The sequence below is a fragment of the Leucoraja erinacea genome, chromosome 1 (genome assembly GCF_028641065.1).
Source record: "Leucoraja erinacea ecotype New England chromosome 1, Leri_hhj_1, whole genome shotgun sequence".
Classification (NCBI taxonomy): Eukaryota; Metazoa; Chordata; class Chondrichthyes; order Rajiformes; family Rajidae; genus Leucoraja; species Leucoraja erinaceus.
Window position 1 is genome coordinate 161,949,374 of NC_073377.1, and position 21,694 is coordinate 161,971,067.

The 21,694-nt window shown below is 39.8% G+C and overlaps 1 protein-coding gene across 1 annotated transcript in view; it reads right to left on the bottom strand.

The window, feature by feature from the left end:
• The window catches only part of bbs7 (Bardet-Biedl syndrome 7), a 47,390-nt gene that overhangs the window by 21,718 nt on the left and 3,978 nt on the right, over positions 1-21,694 (bottom strand). The window contains 9 exon segments of the mRNA XM_055647129.1: positions 1,650-1,752; positions 3,641-3,725; positions 6,005-6,135; positions 6,892-7,008; positions 9,013-9,085; positions 11,898-12,084; positions 12,474-12,649; positions 13,668-13,730; positions 15,150-15,215. Coding sequence (XP_055503104.1) covers positions 1,650-1,752; positions 3,641-3,725; positions 6,005-6,135; positions 6,892-7,008; positions 9,013-9,085; positions 11,898-12,084; positions 12,474-12,649; positions 13,668-13,730; positions 15,150-15,215 — 1,001 coding nt within the window.

Consider the following 21,694-nt stretch of genomic DNA (forward strand, 5'->3'; position numbering starts at 1 on the left):
TATTAAGTTATAAACATTTTTTCTGAAAATCCTTAAATAACCTTTTATGCAATCCTTGTAAATCTTAACATCCTCGTAAATCTTAACATCCTCGTAAATCTATTTGATTTTTGAAAATTGAGGATGTTGGCCGAACTCAAGGGTCTGATCTATAGATAGAGGTTTGGACAGGCTAGGAATTTATTCCTAGGGGAGATCTTATAAAGGTGTATAAAATCATAAGGTGAATTGATCGAATTAAATACAAAGTCCCTTTCCCAGGGTAGGGGAATCAAGAACTATAGGGCATAGGTTTAAGATGAGGACGGAAAGATTGAATAAGAATCTGAGAGGTAACTTTTTCACACAAAGGGTGGTGGGTATATGAAATGAGTTGCCAGAGGAAGTAGTTGAGGCAAGTATAAGAACATCTTCTAAACTAAATTTGGACAGGTACATGGATAGGAAAGGCAGAGCGGAACATAGACCAAATACAGGCAAACAAGACCAGCTTAGATGGGGGAATCTTGGTCAGTATGGTATCGTCTGAAGTACTTTCTACCTTGTTTCTACTTTGAGAGCTCGTTTAGCAAATTCGAATATCCGCATAAAAAGTCAAAAATTAAGTTTAAAGGAATCTTACAGTAATGACAATGCAATTTTTTTTTGTTTTATAAATGGGCAATGTGGTTGAAGTAGAGAGTTCAGATATCTACCTGGAAGAGCAGCATTGGTAATCCCAGGTGTTTACTTAGTACAAATCAACCCACACTGTGAAAGTTCATAAAATATAAAAACATAATGAATTATTTTAGTCACAGAGTGGACTAGAAGGCATGGGAGTATTGGATATGGTTTCCATTCTGATGACTACCAAAAGATTTTGATGGCAAATGCATGCCTGTGCTCAATAACCAAGAATTCCTGGCCAGATTGTATGAATACATAGACACAAAAAGCTGGAGTAACTCAGCGGGACAGGCAGCATCTCTGGAGAAGGAATGGGTAAGACCCTTCTTCAGATGCATACCTCGACTACATCCTATCCTCCCTGGTCAAATCTCTCCCGACCTGTCCAAGATACCTCACACGCCCTTCGTCCCTTTAATGACTTCTGCTTTCCATGCCCCCTCTCCCTCATCTTTACTATTTTTCCGCGGAGTTACTCCAGCTTTTAGTGTCTATCTTCGGTTTAAAACGCCATCTGCAGTTCCTTCCTACACTTTATATGAATACATGATACATAACATGAAATATGATTGGGATTGATGCCTGAGGTCTGTGGGAGTCCAAGCCAGCAAAAAACAGATGAGAAGTGAAAAAAGGACAAAATATTTTAATAGTATAATGTATGTTACCTTTAAGTACCCTGGCAGAGATTAATCAACTATATTAAGAAGTACAAATAATAGTGTTGCTTGCGATGTGTTTTGTGGAAATAGATGCAGATAGGGGAATCAGTTATAGAATGTATACCCATTTTTGTCTTCACTGTATTCAGACCCTGTATTCTAAAGGCTATTACAATGTGGCATTGTAAGAACTGTTTGTGTTATTTCACAGTATGGATTTATTGTCTTTATGCTGTTTTTATTCAAAATATTCCCCAAACTACAACAAAAAAGGCGAAATATAAAAGTATTTATTAAGAAATATAAATTACATCAGACCTCATATTCGAGATTTTATTCTGCATCTCTTGGTTTATCTTCACATCATCACAAGCCCCTGGCTCTCTCTGAACTTGCTCTGTAGTTAGAGCCATCACCCAGCCTATGGATGAAATAACAGAAATAGAAAATACCATCAACCCCAGCAATTCTCAAAACACCAATCTTAAAAATACACCTGCAATTATTTTTACAAGTAGATAGCAGGATAAATACAGTCTTAAGCTCATTTTCTTGCATCATCAAGCAACCACTGGGAAGAATCCTAAGATTTAGTATAAAATATAGTTAGTTGCTGTAAACCAGTAATTGTAAGTGTATATAGCAGTCCATGCAGTCGATAGTCATTCTGTTCATTTTAAAACAATGGCAAGTTCCAGCAAATGATTTCGAGAGGTATCAGTCATCATCTGTCAATTTAATTTATCATTTTAATGAAATAACGCTTTGATGCATAAAACAGTAATAAAAAGGAAATTATTATCTACCAGCAGGCATATAATACTTAAGAATGCATTGAGAAATAGTTTAGAGGAAGGATAAATATAAGGTTCAATAAAAACTTCATGGCATCTGCCAAGCTAATTTGTGAGACGCATCTTCTTTTCCCACCAAGCTTCTCCTAAGGTAACTTCACTTATCCTTATGCCCAAGTCCTGATCTCTGAAGTGCATCCCATTAGATTGTTAAGCACTTATCTTTTATTCCTGCCGCATAAGCTGTCATTGTAAATATTTCCAGCTACTTGGGTAGAGGGAATTAGACCCCCTCCTTTCCAAACCTAATTTCCCTGTCATTTCTTCTCTACAATCCATCCTCAATTCCTCTATTCTCCGTTGCAAAATCAGTGACTACAATGTCCCTTCACAAATACATATCTATCTTTCCTGAACATCCATGTATGAACACTTCCAATCAAATTATTCCTCCTAGAAAGGCAGTGAAACATCTTTTAACATTACAAATTATATGCCCTATGATATTGTGCACTATCCCTTCTCATCCTTCTCGACATGTCTAGAGCCTCTGAAAAGATTGACACTAATCCTAATCTTAAAATCTCCTCTGTTGTCCAGCAGCCTGAAGCTGCCATTGGTGGACCCCATTCTCGGCATGTCTCCAATGACTTGCACTAAACGGCAAGGATACATGATACCTTATCATGTATTCTTGCATTAAACATTATCCCCTTATCATGTATCCTTGCATTAAAAGTTATTCCCTTATTATGTATCCTTGCACTAAAAGTTATTCCCTTATTATGTATCTATACACTGCAAATGGCTCGATTGTAATCATGTTTTGTCTTTCTGCTGACTGGATAGCATGCAACAAAAGCTTTTCACTGTATCTCGGTACACGTGACAATAAACAAAACTGAACACGACTCATACAGATCTACATATGCATCGTAGAAGATACATCAAACCTAAGTTTGGGAACAGCGCAGCCTAAGACTGCAAGAAATTGTAAAGAGAATTGTGAATATAGCTCAGTCCATTACACAGACCAGATTCCCCACCATTGACTCCATCTACACTTCAAGCTGAGTCAGGAAAGCAGTCAAGGACTTTTCTCACCCCATTCCTTCTTCTCTCTGCTCCTGTCAGGCAAAACAGCAGTATAGCAGCTTGAAAGCACATAACACCAGACTCTTGAACACCTTCATCCCCTCTGTATTATAGACTTCTGAACAGTCCTTCATATCTATGATACAGTCCTGATTCTCCAGCCTAACTCATCACGGACATTTGACTTTTTCACTGCAATGTTAAGAACTATATTCTGCACTCTGGTATCTTTCTCTTCACTCTATCTTTCGTACTTGTGTTTGCCTTGATTGTGCGCATATATCGTATTATGTGATTTGATTGGATAGCTCATAAGCTTTTCAATTTACATGTTTTCACTTGATAATAACAAACCTAAATTTTGTTTCATGAATAAAAAATCAAATCTGAAAACAGAAGTTATTTTATTTATTTACATACCCGTGTACGTGGCTGTCAAAATTTCATCATATCCCTCTTTTCCAACACATCCTCCTTGAATAGACGTGATACTTTCAGACAAAGTCTAGAAAGTGCAAGAGTACACAAAATTCATTTTTAACACACCACAAACATCAGAATGTTCAGCTTCAAAGTGATATGAAAATATCTCGATTAACCAGTGACACAATATTCCTGTCACAGAATGGAATAATAATCAGCCTTGCACTGAATGGCACAAGTTATTGTTGATTCTGCAAAACTTCATCTTCAGACGCAGTTTTGATTCTAATCTTTGGTGTTGCCTGTGTGGTTTGTACATTCCTTTTGTGTACTCATACACAAAATAACTGAAATAACTCTGTTCATAGAAACACAGAAAATAGGTGCAGGAGTAGGCCATTCGGCCCTTCGAGCCTGCACCGCCATTCAATATGATCATGGCTGATCATCCAACTCAGTATCCTGTACCTGCCTTCTCTCCATATCCCCTGATCCCTTTAGCCACAAGGGCCACATCCAACTCCCTCTTAAATATAGCCAACGAACTGGCCTCAACTACTTTCTGTGGCAGAGAATTCCACAGATTCACCACTCTTTGTGTGAAAAAAAAGTTCTCATCTCGGTCCTAAAAGACTTCCCCCTTATCCTTAAACTGTGACCCCTTGTTCTGGACTTAAGGACTTCTGGACTCATCTCTTTTCTTTCCATATAGCTAGGAAATCTTGAGGATAACATTGTAAATGTTTTAGCCACAGTGCACAGTGGTAAAAGTCCACAAAGTGCAATGCTAGCAAAATACTTTTGTCCTGAATGGTATTGTTTCTTCAGTACTCTTGTGTGACGGCCTTCATGATGACAAGCAGTGAATATTTTTCACACTCCTGAATTATAGGTAGTGAGGAGGCTTTTAAGGAATTGAGCAACTAACGATGGGTGAGCCATGCTTTCTCCCAGATTAAGGTTGCCAAGTTTTACATGGTAGGAGAAAGGCAACAAACTTAACAGCATTTATGACTCAATCTTATTGATGTTGCCTACATACCATCAGTGCATATCTGTTTAACAACGTGAAATATCCATTTGTGCAGTTTAAAGGGAGGACGGCGTACACAAAGCCCCAGAAGACAGGCAGGTTACGGACAAATGGAGACAGAGGCTGGATGGGGTTGAAAGAGATTTCCTTTTACTTTGGGGACAGATGGAAATAGAGGCCCCAGAGATTTAAGGGAGCATGAATTGGAGGGTCTATAGGTTTAAAGGCAGCATTGGAAATTGACGTTTCATCGGTTGAAGGGGACTGAAATAACAGAGGGGTCATGGATTTACAAACATGGAAGATATAGGCGCCATGACTTTAAAGGCATCATGACAAACATAAATCTGATAAGTTTTGAGGGAGTTCAGGAAGAAGAGGCTCATGGGCAGTGCTGGAGACCTGGGTTTTGTGGGCTCAAAGACCACAAGGAAAATAGGAGGTCTTTGGGTTTGGGAGAAGCATGGGAAACAGGTGCTTTGTGGTTTCATAAGCAGTGTGAGAGACAGACCATGGCTTTAGGAGCAGCACAGACAACAGAACCCCTGTATTTCTCATGGCAGCATGGGAACCAGAAGATCAGGCATTAAGAAACAATGTGGAAGACGGAAGCCCATGGGTTTAAAGATGTCAAGTCAAGATAGTTTATTGTCATGTGTCTCTGATAGGATAATGAAATTCATGCATATCTGACACAACAGAACATAGTAGAACATTGACTACAAAACAGATCAGTGTGTCCATATACCATTATATACATAAATACACACATGAGTAAATAAACTGATAAAGTGCAAATAACAGATAATGGGCTATTAATGTTCAGAGTTTTGTCCGAGCCAAGTTTAATAGCCTGATGGCTGTGGGGAAGTAGCTATTCCTGAACCTGGTTGTTGCAGTCTTCAAGCTCCTGTACCTTCTGCCTGAAGGTAGTGGGGAGATGAGTGTGTGGCCAGGATGGTGTGGGTCCTTGATGATATTGTCAGCCTTTTTGAGGCAGCGACTGCGATAGATCCCCTCGATGGAAGGGAGGCCAGAGCCGATGATGGACTGGGAAGTGTTTACTACTTTTTGTTGTCTTTTCCTCTCCACGGCGCTCAAGTTGCCGAACCAAGCCACGATGCAACCGGTCAGCATGTTCTCTCATGCAGATAGCACGAGAAACAGGCCTAGTGAGTTTTGGAGTCACAAAGCCAGAGACCATGTGGATATGGGCAGCATAGGACAAAAGATGCAATGAATTTAGGGTAATGCTAATTAGATATTGGTTCAAATTAACCTATACTAAAATTATGTCATCTTTATCCTCCCAAGGATTGAAGACTTACATGTTCGTATCGAAGGACAGGCTCACTATTGTTATCAAACCCATAGATTTCCACCATTCCATCATCACGGCCAACAAGTAGCTCTTTGACACCATCTCCCAGAACATCATAATAGTCAACACAAAGAACACCTACAGTTCATACAAAAACAAATCATTCTATTTTATTACCCGCAGTTTCAACATTTCATATAACATTTTATTTTTTCCCTTAACTGCTCCCCCAAATATCATACCAAATGAAAATACATATGCAGTTCATTCAAGAATCAGGTCAAGATATTGTTTTTTTTCTACATAGCCAATTCAAATGCATTCCATGAAGATTAATGTTGCATCCAGCAGACGCTAAGAACCATTATTTTCTTGACCTATTAAAGTCATGAGCAACTGTGGAAGCCTCACATTATTCTGGATGATATCAGATAATAGCAGAGACCAAAATACATACAAATGCATACTACATTTACCCGAGAAATTTCTTAAGAAAATCAGCTACTTTTTCCTTTTGTAGGATTGCATTTCACTGTTACTATTCATGAGGAATAAAACAAGGACCTAGACCTTGCATATCAGATGTAATCTATCCAATTACATTATGAATTTAAATTACACTAGACATAGTCACATGCAGTCACTGACAATTCAAAAGTGGGAAAAGAAAGTCTGGAAATAATTAATTTGTAAAGGCTGATGAAATGACTTCAAGCACTCGTGCTTAAATTAATTATTTGCTTTAACTCGGTTTTAATTTTGTTAGTTTAACGGTTGCTTTTACTTTACAGGGATTAATTGGTTCACTGAGCCTCAAGGACAGGAAGATGCACAAAGATGCGTAAACAACATTTATCCAATCGCAATTAAAAAGCAACACAAAATACCCCTTACCTCCCCTTTTCTTCTCATTGGAGACTTCCCAACGATGTAATGGAGAACTTTGAGTGATTTGTACCAGTCCTATTTTCCCATCAGATGTTCCATATATTAGCTCTTCTCCAGAGTCACCTAAGTATATAAGAAAGTATATAGTCCAGCTTTATACAACATAACAGCATTTACAAAAAAAATGATTTAATAAAAGAAAATTATTTTTAAAAGTCACAAATAAAGCATGCATTTGGGAGAAAATGTTCAATATGAATATTCTGATACATGATCCTGAGCAGTAAAATAAATCTCACTAGAATCTTCGCAAAGCTACCGAGATATAGTTGAGTCCCAGTATAATCACTCAGGCATCAGTTGACTGTGCAACACCTGGATAAGAAGGACATCTACATCAGACTTCTATTCATAGACTACAGCTCTGCTTTCAAGACCATTATCCTAACAAAGCTCATCTCCGAACTTCAAGTCAGCATTCCCCTCTGCAACTGGATCTTCGACTACCTGGCCAATAGATCACAATCAGTAAGGATAAGTGACAAATCATCTTCTACAATAATCCTCAACATTGGTGCCTCAGCTCCCTATTATACTCCTTATACACTGCAGCCAAATACCAACCCAACTCAATTTACCATTCGCAGATTACACCATCATAGTGGGCCAGACATCTAATAATGACAAGATGGAATACAAAAAAAGAGATTGAGAAACTTGTAACCTGGTGTCAAGACAGCAACCTCTCACTCAATGTCAGCAAGACAACGAAGATTTTGATTGACTTCAGAAAGCGAAGCAGCCTTGTATACATTGATGGTGCCAAAGTACAGATGGTCGAAAGTTTCAAGTTCTTAGAAATAAATATCACCAGCAATTTGTCTTGGACCAGCAACATCAAAGCTACGGCTAAGAAAGCGGCAAGTCCCCAACAACCCTCACCAACCTACAGATATGTAAGCATAAAGCATTTTATCGAGATGCGTCACAGAATGGTTTGGGATCAGCTCCATCCAAGACCGCAAGAAATTGCAGAGTTGTGCCCAGACCATTGTGCAAACTAGCCTTCCTTATATTGACCCTATGTACACTTCACGCAGCCTCGACAAGGTCACCAGCATAAACAAGGTCTCACCCCGCACACTCCCTCTTCTCGACTCTTCCATCAGGTAATCGGTACAGAGGTTTGAAAACGCATACCTCCAGATTCAGGGACAATTTATTTCCAGCCGTTATCAGGCAACTGAACCATCCTCTCACCAGCTGGAGTGCAGTCCTGACTTCCTATTTACCTCAGTGCAGACATTTGAACTATCTTTAATCGGACTTTTTCTTGCACTAAATGTTGTACCCTTTATTCGTTATCTGTACACAGTGGCCCGCTTGATAATAATCATGTATAGTCTTTTCTTTGACTGTCTAGCACACAACAAAAGCTTTTCACTGTAACTCAGTACATATGACAATAATAACTAAACTAAATTAAAGGGCAGCAAGGTGATGCAGTGGTTGAGTTGCTGCCTTACAGCGCCAGAGACCCGGGTTCAATCCTTTTATATTCAGTATGCATTTGGGAAAGCTACAAAATTATGCAATCTTTTTTTATGACATTAGGTTAGTTGAATTTAAGGCTTAAAGAAGGCACGGACAAGGACCGTTTTTTTGGTGCCAATTCAATTGGGTCAATTGGGTATTTAGTAGTAAAGATAGACACAAATGCTGGAGTAACTCAGAGAGTCAGGCAGCATATCTGGAGAAAATGGATAGATGATGTTTCGGGTCGGGACCCTTCTTCAGACTATATTTATTATATTTAGTAGGAAGAAGCATACACTTAATATAACATTGTAACAACATCATACCCGGTGATCAGCCATGATCATATTGAATGGCGGTACAGGCTCGAAGGGCCGAACGGCCTACTCCTGCACCTATTTTCTATGTTTCTATACACAGCAATTGGAGTAAAGGAATGAGCTATTGTTCAGTGTCCTGGGGAATTTTATGTAACCATCATTCAAATGCTGTCATAGTAGGTCGATGACAACATTTTATGGGCACAAACATACATTAATTGCAGGATAAACTATAAATATTTCTACTCCTGGTGTCCAGCACTATACGTACCTCCATTTCCATTGTTTAATGCCAACACTTGAGGTACTCCAGGGACTTCCACCTCATACAACAGGTCAGATCCCTGGTAAAAAAAACACAGAGAATTCAAGATTGTCAAATTTGCTGACTATAAAGTGTGCTAAAATAAAATAATCAAAAATGACTTTAAATATTCTCAATTTACTTTTATTTAGAAAACCTTCATCTTGAGAGGTTATTTAAAAATGTGAAAATGGAGCAAACTATAATTGGCCAATGTTCCAGATCAATCCTCATGCTTGTTCCCTACAATTTCAAATTTACCCAACTTTAGCTTTAAAGATATTTGGAATATATGTAGCATTACAAATATACATAGAAAGAGAGTTTGTCCATCAAGAATAACATGCATAATGAATCTAGGCTGTTCAAGATCAGATTTAAGTTACTTTTATTCCCACTTTTACAACTTTTCTAAGTCTACTTCTTCTTTCGTAATGCGTGCACAGCCTAAAGTTGTTGGACAACTTGTTCTATTTGATCTTCCATTTGTGCACGTCGAATTGATTGCATTAGTGCGAAACAGGGCGGACCACGTGAAGGTTGCAATCTTCCACCCCAGTCTACTTCTGATCATGGGATGTGATGCAAGTGTAGAACCAGGTTCTACCTTGATCAAGATTGACTAAAATCAGTTTGGTCTGGCTCAGCAATGTAGTTAAAAAAAAAAAAAAAGAGATTATGGCCTAAAAATTCCTCTATTTCTTTTTGGCATTAAAACTAGTCAAGAATCTAACATCGTTTCAAAAAGTCTCAAAAAGAAAAGCAGAAAATTTGGCATTAGCAGGAACAGCAGGCATAAAGTGGTTGAATTTCCCACAATATTAGCATTCTTTCACAGATATGGACTGATTACATTGTTTAATGCACCATACGACTGGCATTGTTCTGTTGCACAGGAGTGCACAATGATGTTGATTTGGGTGGGGGGTGGGGGAGTGGAGGGGGAGATTGGAGTCTCGGTTCTCCCAGGAACCATGTGAACCTTGTGAAAAGCATTTTATGCAAAGGGCGCTTGTTGCAGGAGATTGCCTGGGAACTACCTTCAGAGGCATGAGATCCTTTTAGAAATGCCTACGATTTGGGGAGCATCGTAGCCAAATGCCCATTTCAAGCAAGAATACAAGAGTCACAGTTAGTAAAAATTAAAGATTCCAGCTTTGCTAGTAGTTATTCACGAGGGAGACCTCAGCGTAGGTAGCCAATAAAGTTCCTGAGGGAATATTTCTGAGGGTATCTTTAGCTTTGGGAGTTCTGTGGATACTTGCGTTTGTTTGCCATCTGAGGCTTGATGTGAGGATTCCAAAAGTGCAGGTATTCAATAAGGATACTCGTGCTCTTACACCCCCCCCCCCCCCCCCCCCCCCCCCAACCCGCCCCCTCTCCCCCAGCAAGTGTCAGCCCTTTTGTCCGAAATCTTTGTCCAGTATTTTATTTATTTATGATCCAATGAAGATGGAACTATTTCTATTTTCACAGAATTTCTAATAACATTTTGTTTTTAGTTAGGGGGAGGGGAATTCTATGTGTGCCAAAATCATCTGTAGTGTGTTGAGCAGGATCCTCGTTTAGGTCAGTTTACTTAACATTCATTTAACAACGGAGAAGCATTCTGGCTTTTAGTGCAAGATAGATATGGCTGTGCTCTTGGTAACATGCATATACAGCTTTCAGCACTATTAAAAGATAGTCCGTCTGTAAGTGAACAGTGTGGGTTGTGGTTCAGGTAAGTGGTTGGAAATATTACCAAAAGTCAATTTTAGTTATTGCACACATATTGACATCATCTGGGTGCGAAAAACAGTGAACAGTGATCAGGGAGCAAAGAGGTCCTTCTGCAGTTGTACAGGGCCCTAGTGAGGCCACACCTGGAGTATTGCGTGCAGTTTGGTCTCCAGATTTGAGGAAGGACATTCTTGCTATTGAGGGAGTGTAGCGTAGGTTCACAAGGTTAATTCCCTGGATGGCGGGACTGTTCGTATGCTCTGGAATTTAGAAGGATGAGAGGAGATCTTATTGAAACATATAAGATTATTAAGAGTTTGGACACGCTAGAGGCAGGAAACATGTGCCCGATGTTGGGGGAGTCCAGAACCAGGGGCCACAGTTTAAGAATAAGGGGTAAGCAATTTAGAACCTAGATGAGGAAATACTTTTTCACACAGAGAGTTGTGAGTTTGTGGAATTCTCTGCCTCAGAGGGTGGTGGAGGCCAGTTCTCTGGATACTTTCAAGAGAGCTAGATAGGGCTCTTAAAGATATGGGGAGAAGACAGGAACGGGATGATTAGTCATGATCACATTGAATGGCGGTGCTGGCTTGAAGGGCCGAATGGCCTACTCCTGCACCTCTTGTCTATTAACAGCGGTAATGCTGCAGCACCTTGCATCCAACAATTCATACATTAATAAGATCCGGTATAAACTTACATGCTTAATCAGTTAACATCATTCAGTATATTTATTGCCTCGGCAATGCTGGCTTTGCGGGCTTCACACAGACACCTTTCTAGGTCTAATCTTACTATCTACTTATCTCCGACTTCGTGTTAGGGACCTCTCCATCTTTTATCTTTAATACCTTCCATTATTCTCCCCAGATCATTGATTTAATCTTTTTCCATCCGATAATCACAGATAAAGCAAAAACCTGAGAAAATATTATTTTTCCTGGACAATAAATTTTTGATTTGTGTGTTGTTGAGATATACCAGCAAAAATTTCTTGTCATTTATCATCTCTGAGAAATAAAATGTCATTACCAATTTAACTATATCTTTGTCTCAATACATTTTTCTCTAAACATGTCAGTAAATGAAATGGTCCAATCTTATATATTAGCACTTTGCCACATTACCTTTAAAATTCTAAGCACTCGGTCTTGACAGGCCAGTACTGGTGTAATTTTGCCTACTTTTTCCATTGGCAAGCAGATGATATCATTGATCTTATCACTGGATAGGTAGTAGTCCTGATCCTTACAGTCACAATAGTGGTTATATATATAACTTGCACACAGGAAAAGATCTGCACCAGACACATACCTGTAAGGAGACAAAGTACAGTGAGATTTCATGTTTATTTTCTACAGGTGTGAAAATCACAATTTCACATCTACTTTTCTCAGTGTTGAAATCAAATAAAAGACTATGTATCGTGCCTGATTACATTTTAAAATGGGCAGCCCATGTAAATTCCTGAATGAAGTACACCATGCAATTTCCTGAATGAAGTACAACATCCTGGTTGAAGTACACACTGGGGGAAAATTAATATATTCTCAAAAGCAAAAAGAGGATTTGGCTGGTGAAGCTGAGTGAAGGAGAGAAGGAATACAAAACCCAACCGCCCTTGGATAGGTGGAATATTGTATGGGATAGAATGTTAAAACATCGGAACAAAATTAGATGTACACAATTCATGGATCACTTACAGAGCTCGAATACTTTCCATGAGATTAGTTTCAAAGGACAAGAACTGTTTTCCCTTTTTAGTGAACCCTCGCACCTCTGAGCCAACACTTATAAAGATCTTCTCCTGTGGAGTACCAACAGCTCCGCCTAGTTCCAATCTGGAAATTTTCTGTCCTGGTAAAGTCTTGAACACTGGCTGTGTGCAATTGAAATTATACATTTTAACTTCCATGAATACAGATAACTTCTGCAGTTTTAAAAACATATTCCATTAAAGTATATCAACATCTCATACGTCAAGAACGCAGTGGATAGACACAAAATGCTGGAGTAACACAGGCGGCTCTCTGGATAAAAGGAATGGATGACGTTTCGGGTCAAAACCCTTCTTCAGTCTATATTCGGTGTCAACCAGCACCTGCAGTTCCTTCCTACACAAGAACGCAGTGGAATATTTTCAAGTACTAGTAGACTACAAATCATTATCCCTCTACTACATGCGCCGTAAAAACAAATTAAACAAAAGCTGTTCTAAAACCTGTGAAGAAATACTATGATATGCACAATCATTCCTCGGGAAAGTCAAGAAACCCTCAACAACAGTTTCAAATGAAGTCATTATGCTTTATCTGATCTTGGTCTCATGCTCACCCCAACAAAACTGTTGCAATCGGCATGACAAAGCAAGCTCCAGCCTTGCTATTGCTGTTCTTCCATGAAGCACAGAAGACCACAAATGACAGCCAGATTTCAACTGATAGATCCCAAGGGGAGGTTTTTAGACCACCCCGATGGCCTTTTGTTAACTCATTCTCACAGGTTATTTTGAGCTATTTTCTTTCACTCTCTAACCTTCTGATCAGTTTGCTGCTGTACTCTCTCATGGGAATGTACCTAAATTGAATGTGAAACAGCTCCACTTTAAAAATCTTACATCGTTTAATTACAATATCAGCTCAGGTTTTCCCATCAAACTTTGATTCTAATTGACTTACTTCTTAATCCATTTCTTCAATCCTTGAAGGCTGCCTGTAAATCTCATTCATTTTTTTTGGTAGCTTTGTCATTTTTACTAAAAAGGCACACACCCTCGCTATTCACCACTCCCTCCAGAATTTTCTACTTTGCCCTGGAATCAAATCTGCCTGCTCCTCTCCAAACTACACAATCTCCTGTAATATTCTTTAAGATAATTGTCTAAAATTGATACTTACAACTGCCTCTCCCTTTTTAATTCCAAAACAAGTAACCACTCCATCTTGATCTCCAATAACAACCTGAAAGTTAAAAAAAAAATTAAAATAATAGAATAAAATATATTCTAACCAGTTTGAAAAAAAAGTTCACGTTTCACATAAAATTAAAAGATCAGATGCCAGTTTCCAATAATTTAACAACATAAGGCAATTAAACCCTTGCTGGGTAACCTCTCTGCTGCTATATAAAGGATGGGGTTCAAACCTTCTTGTCATCCTCTCTAATAACTACATTGGAACTGGGAAATTAAATAGTTTAGCAAAAAAATTAACTAGGCTGTCCAGCGATTCACCTTTGCTCTCACCCCTTCCCCACACCCACTCTTGTCCATCTCCATTCTTGCTCTCTCTCTTATTCACCCACACTTTCTCTCTCTAGCTTTCTCAATATCCACATTCCATCTCTTCCTTAAACCCCACATCTCCCTGCCTCCTCAAATACCACCCCTTCCCCCACGTTCTGTTTCCCAGGGCACCTTCCCCTGAGAGACATTGTCCCTCTCCTTCCTCATTCATTCCTGCCTGTTCCATCCTCACCAATCATCTCTCTCATCTCTCCTCTTTCTCATCCTTCCTCTCTCCCCCACAATTCTCCCTCGCCTCTCTTTTCTCTTCCCACCCTACTCTCTCCCAATTCTCACTCTCCCCCATCTCTCCTTCTCAACTCTTCCACTCCTCCTCAAACACCGACAACTCGCACCGCCCATCTCCTCTCACCCTACGCCTCTCCCCTTCCTCAACTCTCTCATTTCCAAATCCCCTCCCTCTCACTCTTACCCACTCCACTTCTGCTTTCTGTCAACCATTTTCTTCCTACTCTATCTACGCCACATAGCTCTTACCCGTCTTCTCTGCACCTTTTCTTCTACTTGTCACACCTCTCTGACCTGTCTTCTACTCTCTCTGTGCCCTTGTTGCTCTGTGGTCTCTACCCACATAGTTCTTCCCCTATCCTATATATCCAAGGACACTATGGGAAGCTGGTGAAGAAATTGCAGGTGTCCTGGCTGAGATATACGAGTCATCATTAGATACGGATCAGGTGTCAGATGACTGGAGGGTGGTTAATGTTGTGCCTCTTTTTAAGAGGGGATGCAAGGAAAAGCCTGGGAACTTTAGAGTAGTGAGCCTAATGATACAATACGTTAAGATAAAACTTTATTCATCCTCAGAGGAAAATTGGTCTGCCAACCGTCACAACACACAAGGTACACAAAAACTTGAAATTAAAAGTTTGTTAAGGTAGCCCAGATCTTGTTTTCAATTCTAATTTCTTTCAATTATAATGTTTCATATTAATTCACACAATGAATCCATTATTTTTTTGAGTGAACATAAAAATATAACTATTATCTAAAAAGCTGTGATGTTAACTCATGCAATAATTGTACCAAATCATAAATATATCAATTTAGATGAACAGATGGTTTTAAAATTAACCTTTTGGGTTGTTCTGCGTCCTGATGCAGGTAAGAGCTTCATAGTCTTCTGGGAAGTAACTCCCACCTTTGTTGAAAGAAGAAAGACAAATTTAGCATTAACCCAACATTAAAAAATGTTTATCTGAATATACAACTTACTGCAGGATGTTTAATGGAATATGAAAGTAATACAAAAGTATCTTGCTCGTTACTCTCATAAGATTTTTACTTGAAATTTAACAAAGCAGTACATTAAGGAAAGGTCAGAGAAATGACCTTAGTCCACCACATTCTATTACATCCTCACAAGCCATACACAGTTAAAATAATTTCCTGGCCCATCCAAGTTAATTCAACACAAAAAAAAAATAAAACTATTGTGGCCCTCATTACAGCATCCAAATCCTTTTCAGCTAATTCCAGGGATTTTTCATTAATTCTCAGTGAATATGTAATACAATATCAATCAATATAATAGCATTATTTCTGCGAGGAATCTCTGACAAGAAATTGGTATCTTTACAGAGTCGTAAATATAACCTGTGGAAACGAAAAGCTGAAATGGATTATTTGTTTGCCAATGACATTTAGCGATCATCAGTGTAAAAATGGGTCATCATTTTATACACTTAAATCTTGCATGGAATAGGTTGAGCAACAATAATGACAAACATGAATTTGAAGGAACCGCTCACGACTGAAACGGCTTTCGTATTATGTTATAAGCTTATGATACAAAAGTTAGTGGTTTTGCAAATAGTGAAGATGGTTGTGAAAGATTGCAGCAGGATCTGGATCGATTGACCAGGTGGGCGGAGGAATGTTTGATGGAATTTAATACAGAAAAGTGTGAGGTGTTGCATTTTGGGACGTCGAACAAGGGCAGGACCTACACAGTAAATGGCAGGCCTCTGGGTAGTGTTGTAGAGCAGAGGGATCTAGGAGTACAGGTGCATGGTTCCTTGAATCCCAAGTCGCAGGTAGATAATGTGGTCAAAAAGGCTTTTTGACACTTTGGCCTTCATCAGTCATAGTATTGAGTATAGAAGTTAGGAGGTCATGTTGCAGTTGGTGAGATCGCATTTAGAATATTGTGTTCAGTTCTGTGCACCATGTTATAGGAAAGATATTGGCAAGCTTGAAAGGGTTCAGAAAAGATTTATGAGGTTGTTGCCAGGACTAGAGGGTGTGAGCTATAGGGAGAGGTTGAGTCGGCTGGGTCTCTATTCCTTGGAGCGCAGGAGGATGGGAGATCTTATAGAAGTGTACAAAATCATGCGCAGAATAGATCGGGTAGATGCACAGTCTTTTGCTCAGTAGGGGAATCGAGGACCAGAGGAGATAGGATTCAAGGTGAAGCAGAAAAGATTTAATAGCAATCTGAGGGGTAACCTTTTCACCCAAAGGGTGGCGGGTGTATGGAACAAGCTGCCAGAGGAGGTAGTTGTGGTTGGGACTATCCCATCGTTTAAGAAACAATTATACAGGTGCATGGATAGGACAGGTTTTGGAGGAACAGCTTCTTTCCGGCGGCTGTCACTCTACTCAACAACGTACCTCGGTGACTGCCAATCACCACCCCCCCCCCCGGACACTTATTATTATTTATTCAAATCGTTTGCTATGTCGCTCTTCAAGGGAGATGCTAAATGCATTTCGTTGTCTCTGTACTGTACACTGACAATGACAATTAAAATTGAATCTGAATCTGAATCTGAATCTGAATCTGAACCAAGCGCACACAAGTGGGGCTAGTGTAGCTGGGACATTGTTGGCTGGTGTGGGCGAATTGGGCCGAAGGGCCTGTTTCCACACTGTTTCACCCCAAGACTCTATGACTCTAAGCTCTCATTTGAAGATGTTTATTTAGTGCTTCAATAACCCATCCTAGTAGGGTTTCTTCAGCAAACGGTCCATCACCTCACAATCTGTATAGGTTCCAATGCCTTCAAAGCATTCGTTCCGATAAGTAGGTCAACACCAGAATTTATTTTAGATATTTTGACATCCTTCAAGTAAGGCCATTGTCTCAAGTCTTCACATCTGGGTATATTTTGACGAGCAACAGGCATGGTCTCATGTGTATACACTTCAGATATTGGTATAAAATTATCTTCATCCAGACTGTATAAAGGAGAGGAGCCTGAGGTCGTGGTACATATAGGTACCAACGACATAGGTAGAAAAAGAGAAGAGGTCCTGAAAGGAGAATTTAAGGAGTTAGGAAGAGAGTAAAGGAGAAGGACCGCAAAGGTAACAATCTCAGGATTACTGCCTGTGCCACGCGACAGTGAGTGTAGAAATGGAGCGAGGTGGAGGATAAATGCGTGGCTGAGGGACTGGTGCAGTGGGCATGGATTCAAGTTTCTGGATCATTGGGACCTCTTTTGGGGAAGGTGTGACCTGTACAGAAAGGACGGGTTGCACTTGAACCCGAGGGGGACCAATATCCTGGTGGGGAGATTTGCAAAGGCTACTGGGGAGGCTTTAAACTAGAACAGTTGGGGGGAGGGACTCAAATAGGGAAAGCTAGCAGTCAGTGTGTGAGGCAGGAGGCAGAGAAGGGTAGCACTCGGACCCAAAATTTGGGGAGAAAGAAGAAAAAGATAATAAACAGAATAACAGGGGGTGGGTTTCTTAAATGTGCATATTTTAATGCTAGGAGCATTGTAAGAAAGGTGGATGAGCTTAGAGCCTGGATTGACACCTGGAAATATGATGTTGTGGCGATCAGTGAAACATGGTTGCAGGAGGGCTGTGATTGGAAACTAAATATTCCAGGATTTTGTTGCTTCAGGTGTGATAGAATTGGAGGGGCAAGAGGTGGAGGTGTTGCATTGCTTGTCAGGGAAGATATTACAGCAGTGCTTTGGCAGGATAGATTAGAGGGCTCGTCTAGGGAGGCTATTTGGGTGGAACTGAGAAATGGGAAAGGAGTAGCAACAGTTATAGACCGCCAAATGGGAAGCGAGAATTGGAAGAGCAAATATGGAAGGAGATCGCAGATATTAGTAGTAAGCACAAGGTAGTGATTGTGGGAGATTTCAATTTTCCACACATAAACTGGGAAACACATTCTGTAAATGGGCTGGATGGTTTGGAGTTTGTAAAATGTGTGCAGGATAGTTTTTTGCAGCAATACATAGAGGTACGTACTAGAGAAGGGGCGGTGCTGGTCCTCCTGTTATGGAATGAGACGGGTCAGGTGGCAGAGATATGTGTTGGAGAACAGTTCGGGTCCAGTAATCACAATACCATTAGTTTCAATATAATTATTGGCCCAGGGTTGAGATTTTTGATTGGAGAAAGGCTAACTTTGAGGAGATGCGAAAGGATTTAAAAGGAGTGAATTGGGACATTTTGTTTTATGGGAAGGATGTAGAAGAGAAATGGAGGACATTTAAAGGGGAAATTTTAAGAGTACAGAATCTTTATGTCCCTGTTCGGGTGAAAGGAAATAGTAAAGATTGGAAAGAGCCATGGTTTTTAAGGGAAATTGGACACTTGGTTCAGAAGAGAGATATTTACAATAATTATAGGCAGCATGGAGTAAATGAGGTGCTTGAGGAGTATAAAGAATGTAAAAAGAAATTAGAAAAGCTAAAAGAAGATATGAGGTTGCTTTGGCAAGTAAGGTGAAAGTAAATCCAAAGGGTTTTTACAGCTATATTAATAGCAAAAGGATAACGAGGGATAAAATTGGTCCATTAGAGAGTCAGAGTGGACAGCTATCTGCAGAGCCAAAAGAGATGGGGGAGATATTGAACAATTTCTTTTCTTCAGTATTCACTGAGGAGAAGGATATTTAATTATGTGAGGTAAGGGAAACAAGTAGAGTAGCTATGGAAACCATGAGATTCAAAGAAGAGGAAGTACTGACACTTTTGAAAAATACAAAAGTGGATAAGTCTCCAGGTCCGGACAGGATATTCCCTAGGACATTGAGGGAAGTTAGTGTAGAAATAGCAGGGGCTATGACAGAAATATTTCAAATGTCATTAGAAACGGGAATAGTGCCGGAGGATTGACGTACTGCACATGTTGTTCCATTGTTTAAAAAGGGTTCTAAGAGTAAACCTAGTAACTATAGACCTGTTAGTTTGACGTCAGTGGTGGGAAAATTAATGGAAAGGATGCTTAGAGATAATATATATAAACATCTGGATAAACAGGGTCTGATTTGGAACAGTCAACATGGATTTGTGTCTGGAAAGTCATGTTTGACTAATCTTCTTGAATTTTTTGAAGAGGTTACTCGGTAAATTGATGAGGGTAAAGCAGTGGATGTTGTATATATGGACTTCAGCAAGGCCTTTGACAAGGTTCCTCATGGAAGGTTGGTTAAGAAGGTTCAATGGATGGGTATTTATGGTGGAGTAGCAAGATGGATTTCGTTGTCTCTGTACTGTACACTGACAATGACAATTAAAATTGAATCTGAATGGATTCAACAGTGGCTGAATGGGAGATGCCAGAGAGTAATGGTGGATGGCTGTTTGTCAGGTTGGAGGCCAGTGACTAGTGGGGTGGCACAGGGATCTGTGTTGGGTCCACTGTTGTTTGTCATGTGCATCAATGATCTGGATGATGGTGTGGTAAATTGGATTAGTAAGTATGCAGATGATACTAAGATAGGTGGTATTGTGGATAATGAAGTAGATTTTCAAAGTCTACAGATTTAGGCCATTTGGAAGGACAAATCAAAATAGGACGTGCATTGGTAAATGGTAGTGAATTGAGGAATGCAGTTGAACAGAGGGATCTAGGAATAACTGTGCACAGTTCCCTGAAGGTGGAATCTCATGTAGACAGGGTGATAAAGAAAGCATTTGGTGTGCTGGCCTTTATAAATCAGAGCATTGAGTATAGAAGTTGGGATGTAGTGTTAAAATTGTACAAGGCATTGGTGAGGCCAATTCTGGAGTATGGTGTACAATTTTGGTCGCCTAATTATAGGAAGGATGCCAACAAAATAGAGAGAGTACAGAGGAGATTTACTAGAATGTTGCCTGGGTTTCAGCAACTAAGTTACAGAGAAAGGTTGAACAAGTTAGGTCTTTATTCTTTGGAGCGCAGAAGGTTAAGGGGGGACTTGATCGAGGTCTTTAAAATGATGAGAGGGATAGACAGAGTTGACGTGGATAAGCTTTTCCCACTGAGAGTAGGGAAGATTCAAACAAGAGGATTAAGGGACAGAGGTTTAGGGGTAACATGAGGGGGAACTTCTTTACTCAGAGAGTGGTAGCTGTGTGGAATGAGCTTCCAGTGGAGGTAGGTTCGATTTTATAATTTAAAAATAAATTGGATAGTTATATGGACGGGAAAGGAATGGAGGGTTATGGTCTGAGTGCAGGTAGATGGGACTAGGGGAGAATAAGCGTTTGGTACGGACTAGAAGGGCCAAGATGGCCTGTTTCTGTGCTGTAATTGTTATATGGTTATACTTGTAATGTAATAACTAATGCACTCTATCTTCATTCATGGTACGCAATTGAATTTTAATCACTTCCCCTGTGATGTCCAGCCTTATCAGGTTTTCTGTGCAAAAGGTAGCTGAACTTCCGTGATCCAAAAGTGCATTTGTTTCCAACACTGTATTCGTCTAGCTATTCCTTACCTGTACTGGTAAGATAGAGAAGATACAGGCTTCTACCCCGGCCCCAATATGAACAGTTACTTGAGGCGAGGTAACAACATCACTAGTAGCTGGCTTCTCCTGTTCTGTTTGCTCTGGCTCCATCTCCTCTATTTGCTCTGGTGGCTTCTTTACAGTGTGAAGTGCTTCGGGATGATTTTGCGTGCACTTATCTCAAGTAATAGGACTCTCAGTCTTTCACCATGTGTCCTTTTTTCAAACATCCAAAACAGATTTCAAGAAATCCACCTTTTCTTTATATTCCTTCTTCTTGAATCTTATGGTGTGACCAACTTCATCACATAACAAACAAAATCCTTTTTGCTTGATAGTAAATACATCTCCTTTCATTCCGCCTGTTGTTTCCACAGGTATCATAGCGGTCGCAAAACTGCCTCCCTTAAGTCCTGATCTTCCTTCAGTTTTGGTAAAGGTAGAATCTTTGACAGTTGCAATTGGTTTATGATCTTCAATACTCCTGTGGTGTGGCTATAACATGTACTGTCCTTGCTTTTCCAAAAAATCCACCAGGTCTGGTAGCATGGCTACTCGCTTCTTCTTATCCAATATTCGGCCTGCTTTATCTCTCCACTTTTCTTTATGTCTTGTGGGAGCTTTTTAATGATGGCTCTAGTATTACTAACGAGATTCATTTTCTCCATGTGGCCGAGATTTTTCATCGAGCTGCAACAACTTCTAAGAAATATTGCATAATTACTCAATGCATCCACATCTTCTGGCTTGATTTCTTTGTGTCTTGTTCCAGCTGTTCTTTCCGTTGCCTCATCTGTTCTTCCTGTTGCCTCAACTGTTCTTTCATCTGTTCTTCTTCTCGCTCAATCTAGTCAAGTATGTATTAGACAGTTGTTTTATTTAAGTTACAGAACTATGACTAAGAATGTTGATGGGTATATGAAAAGGTAAAGATC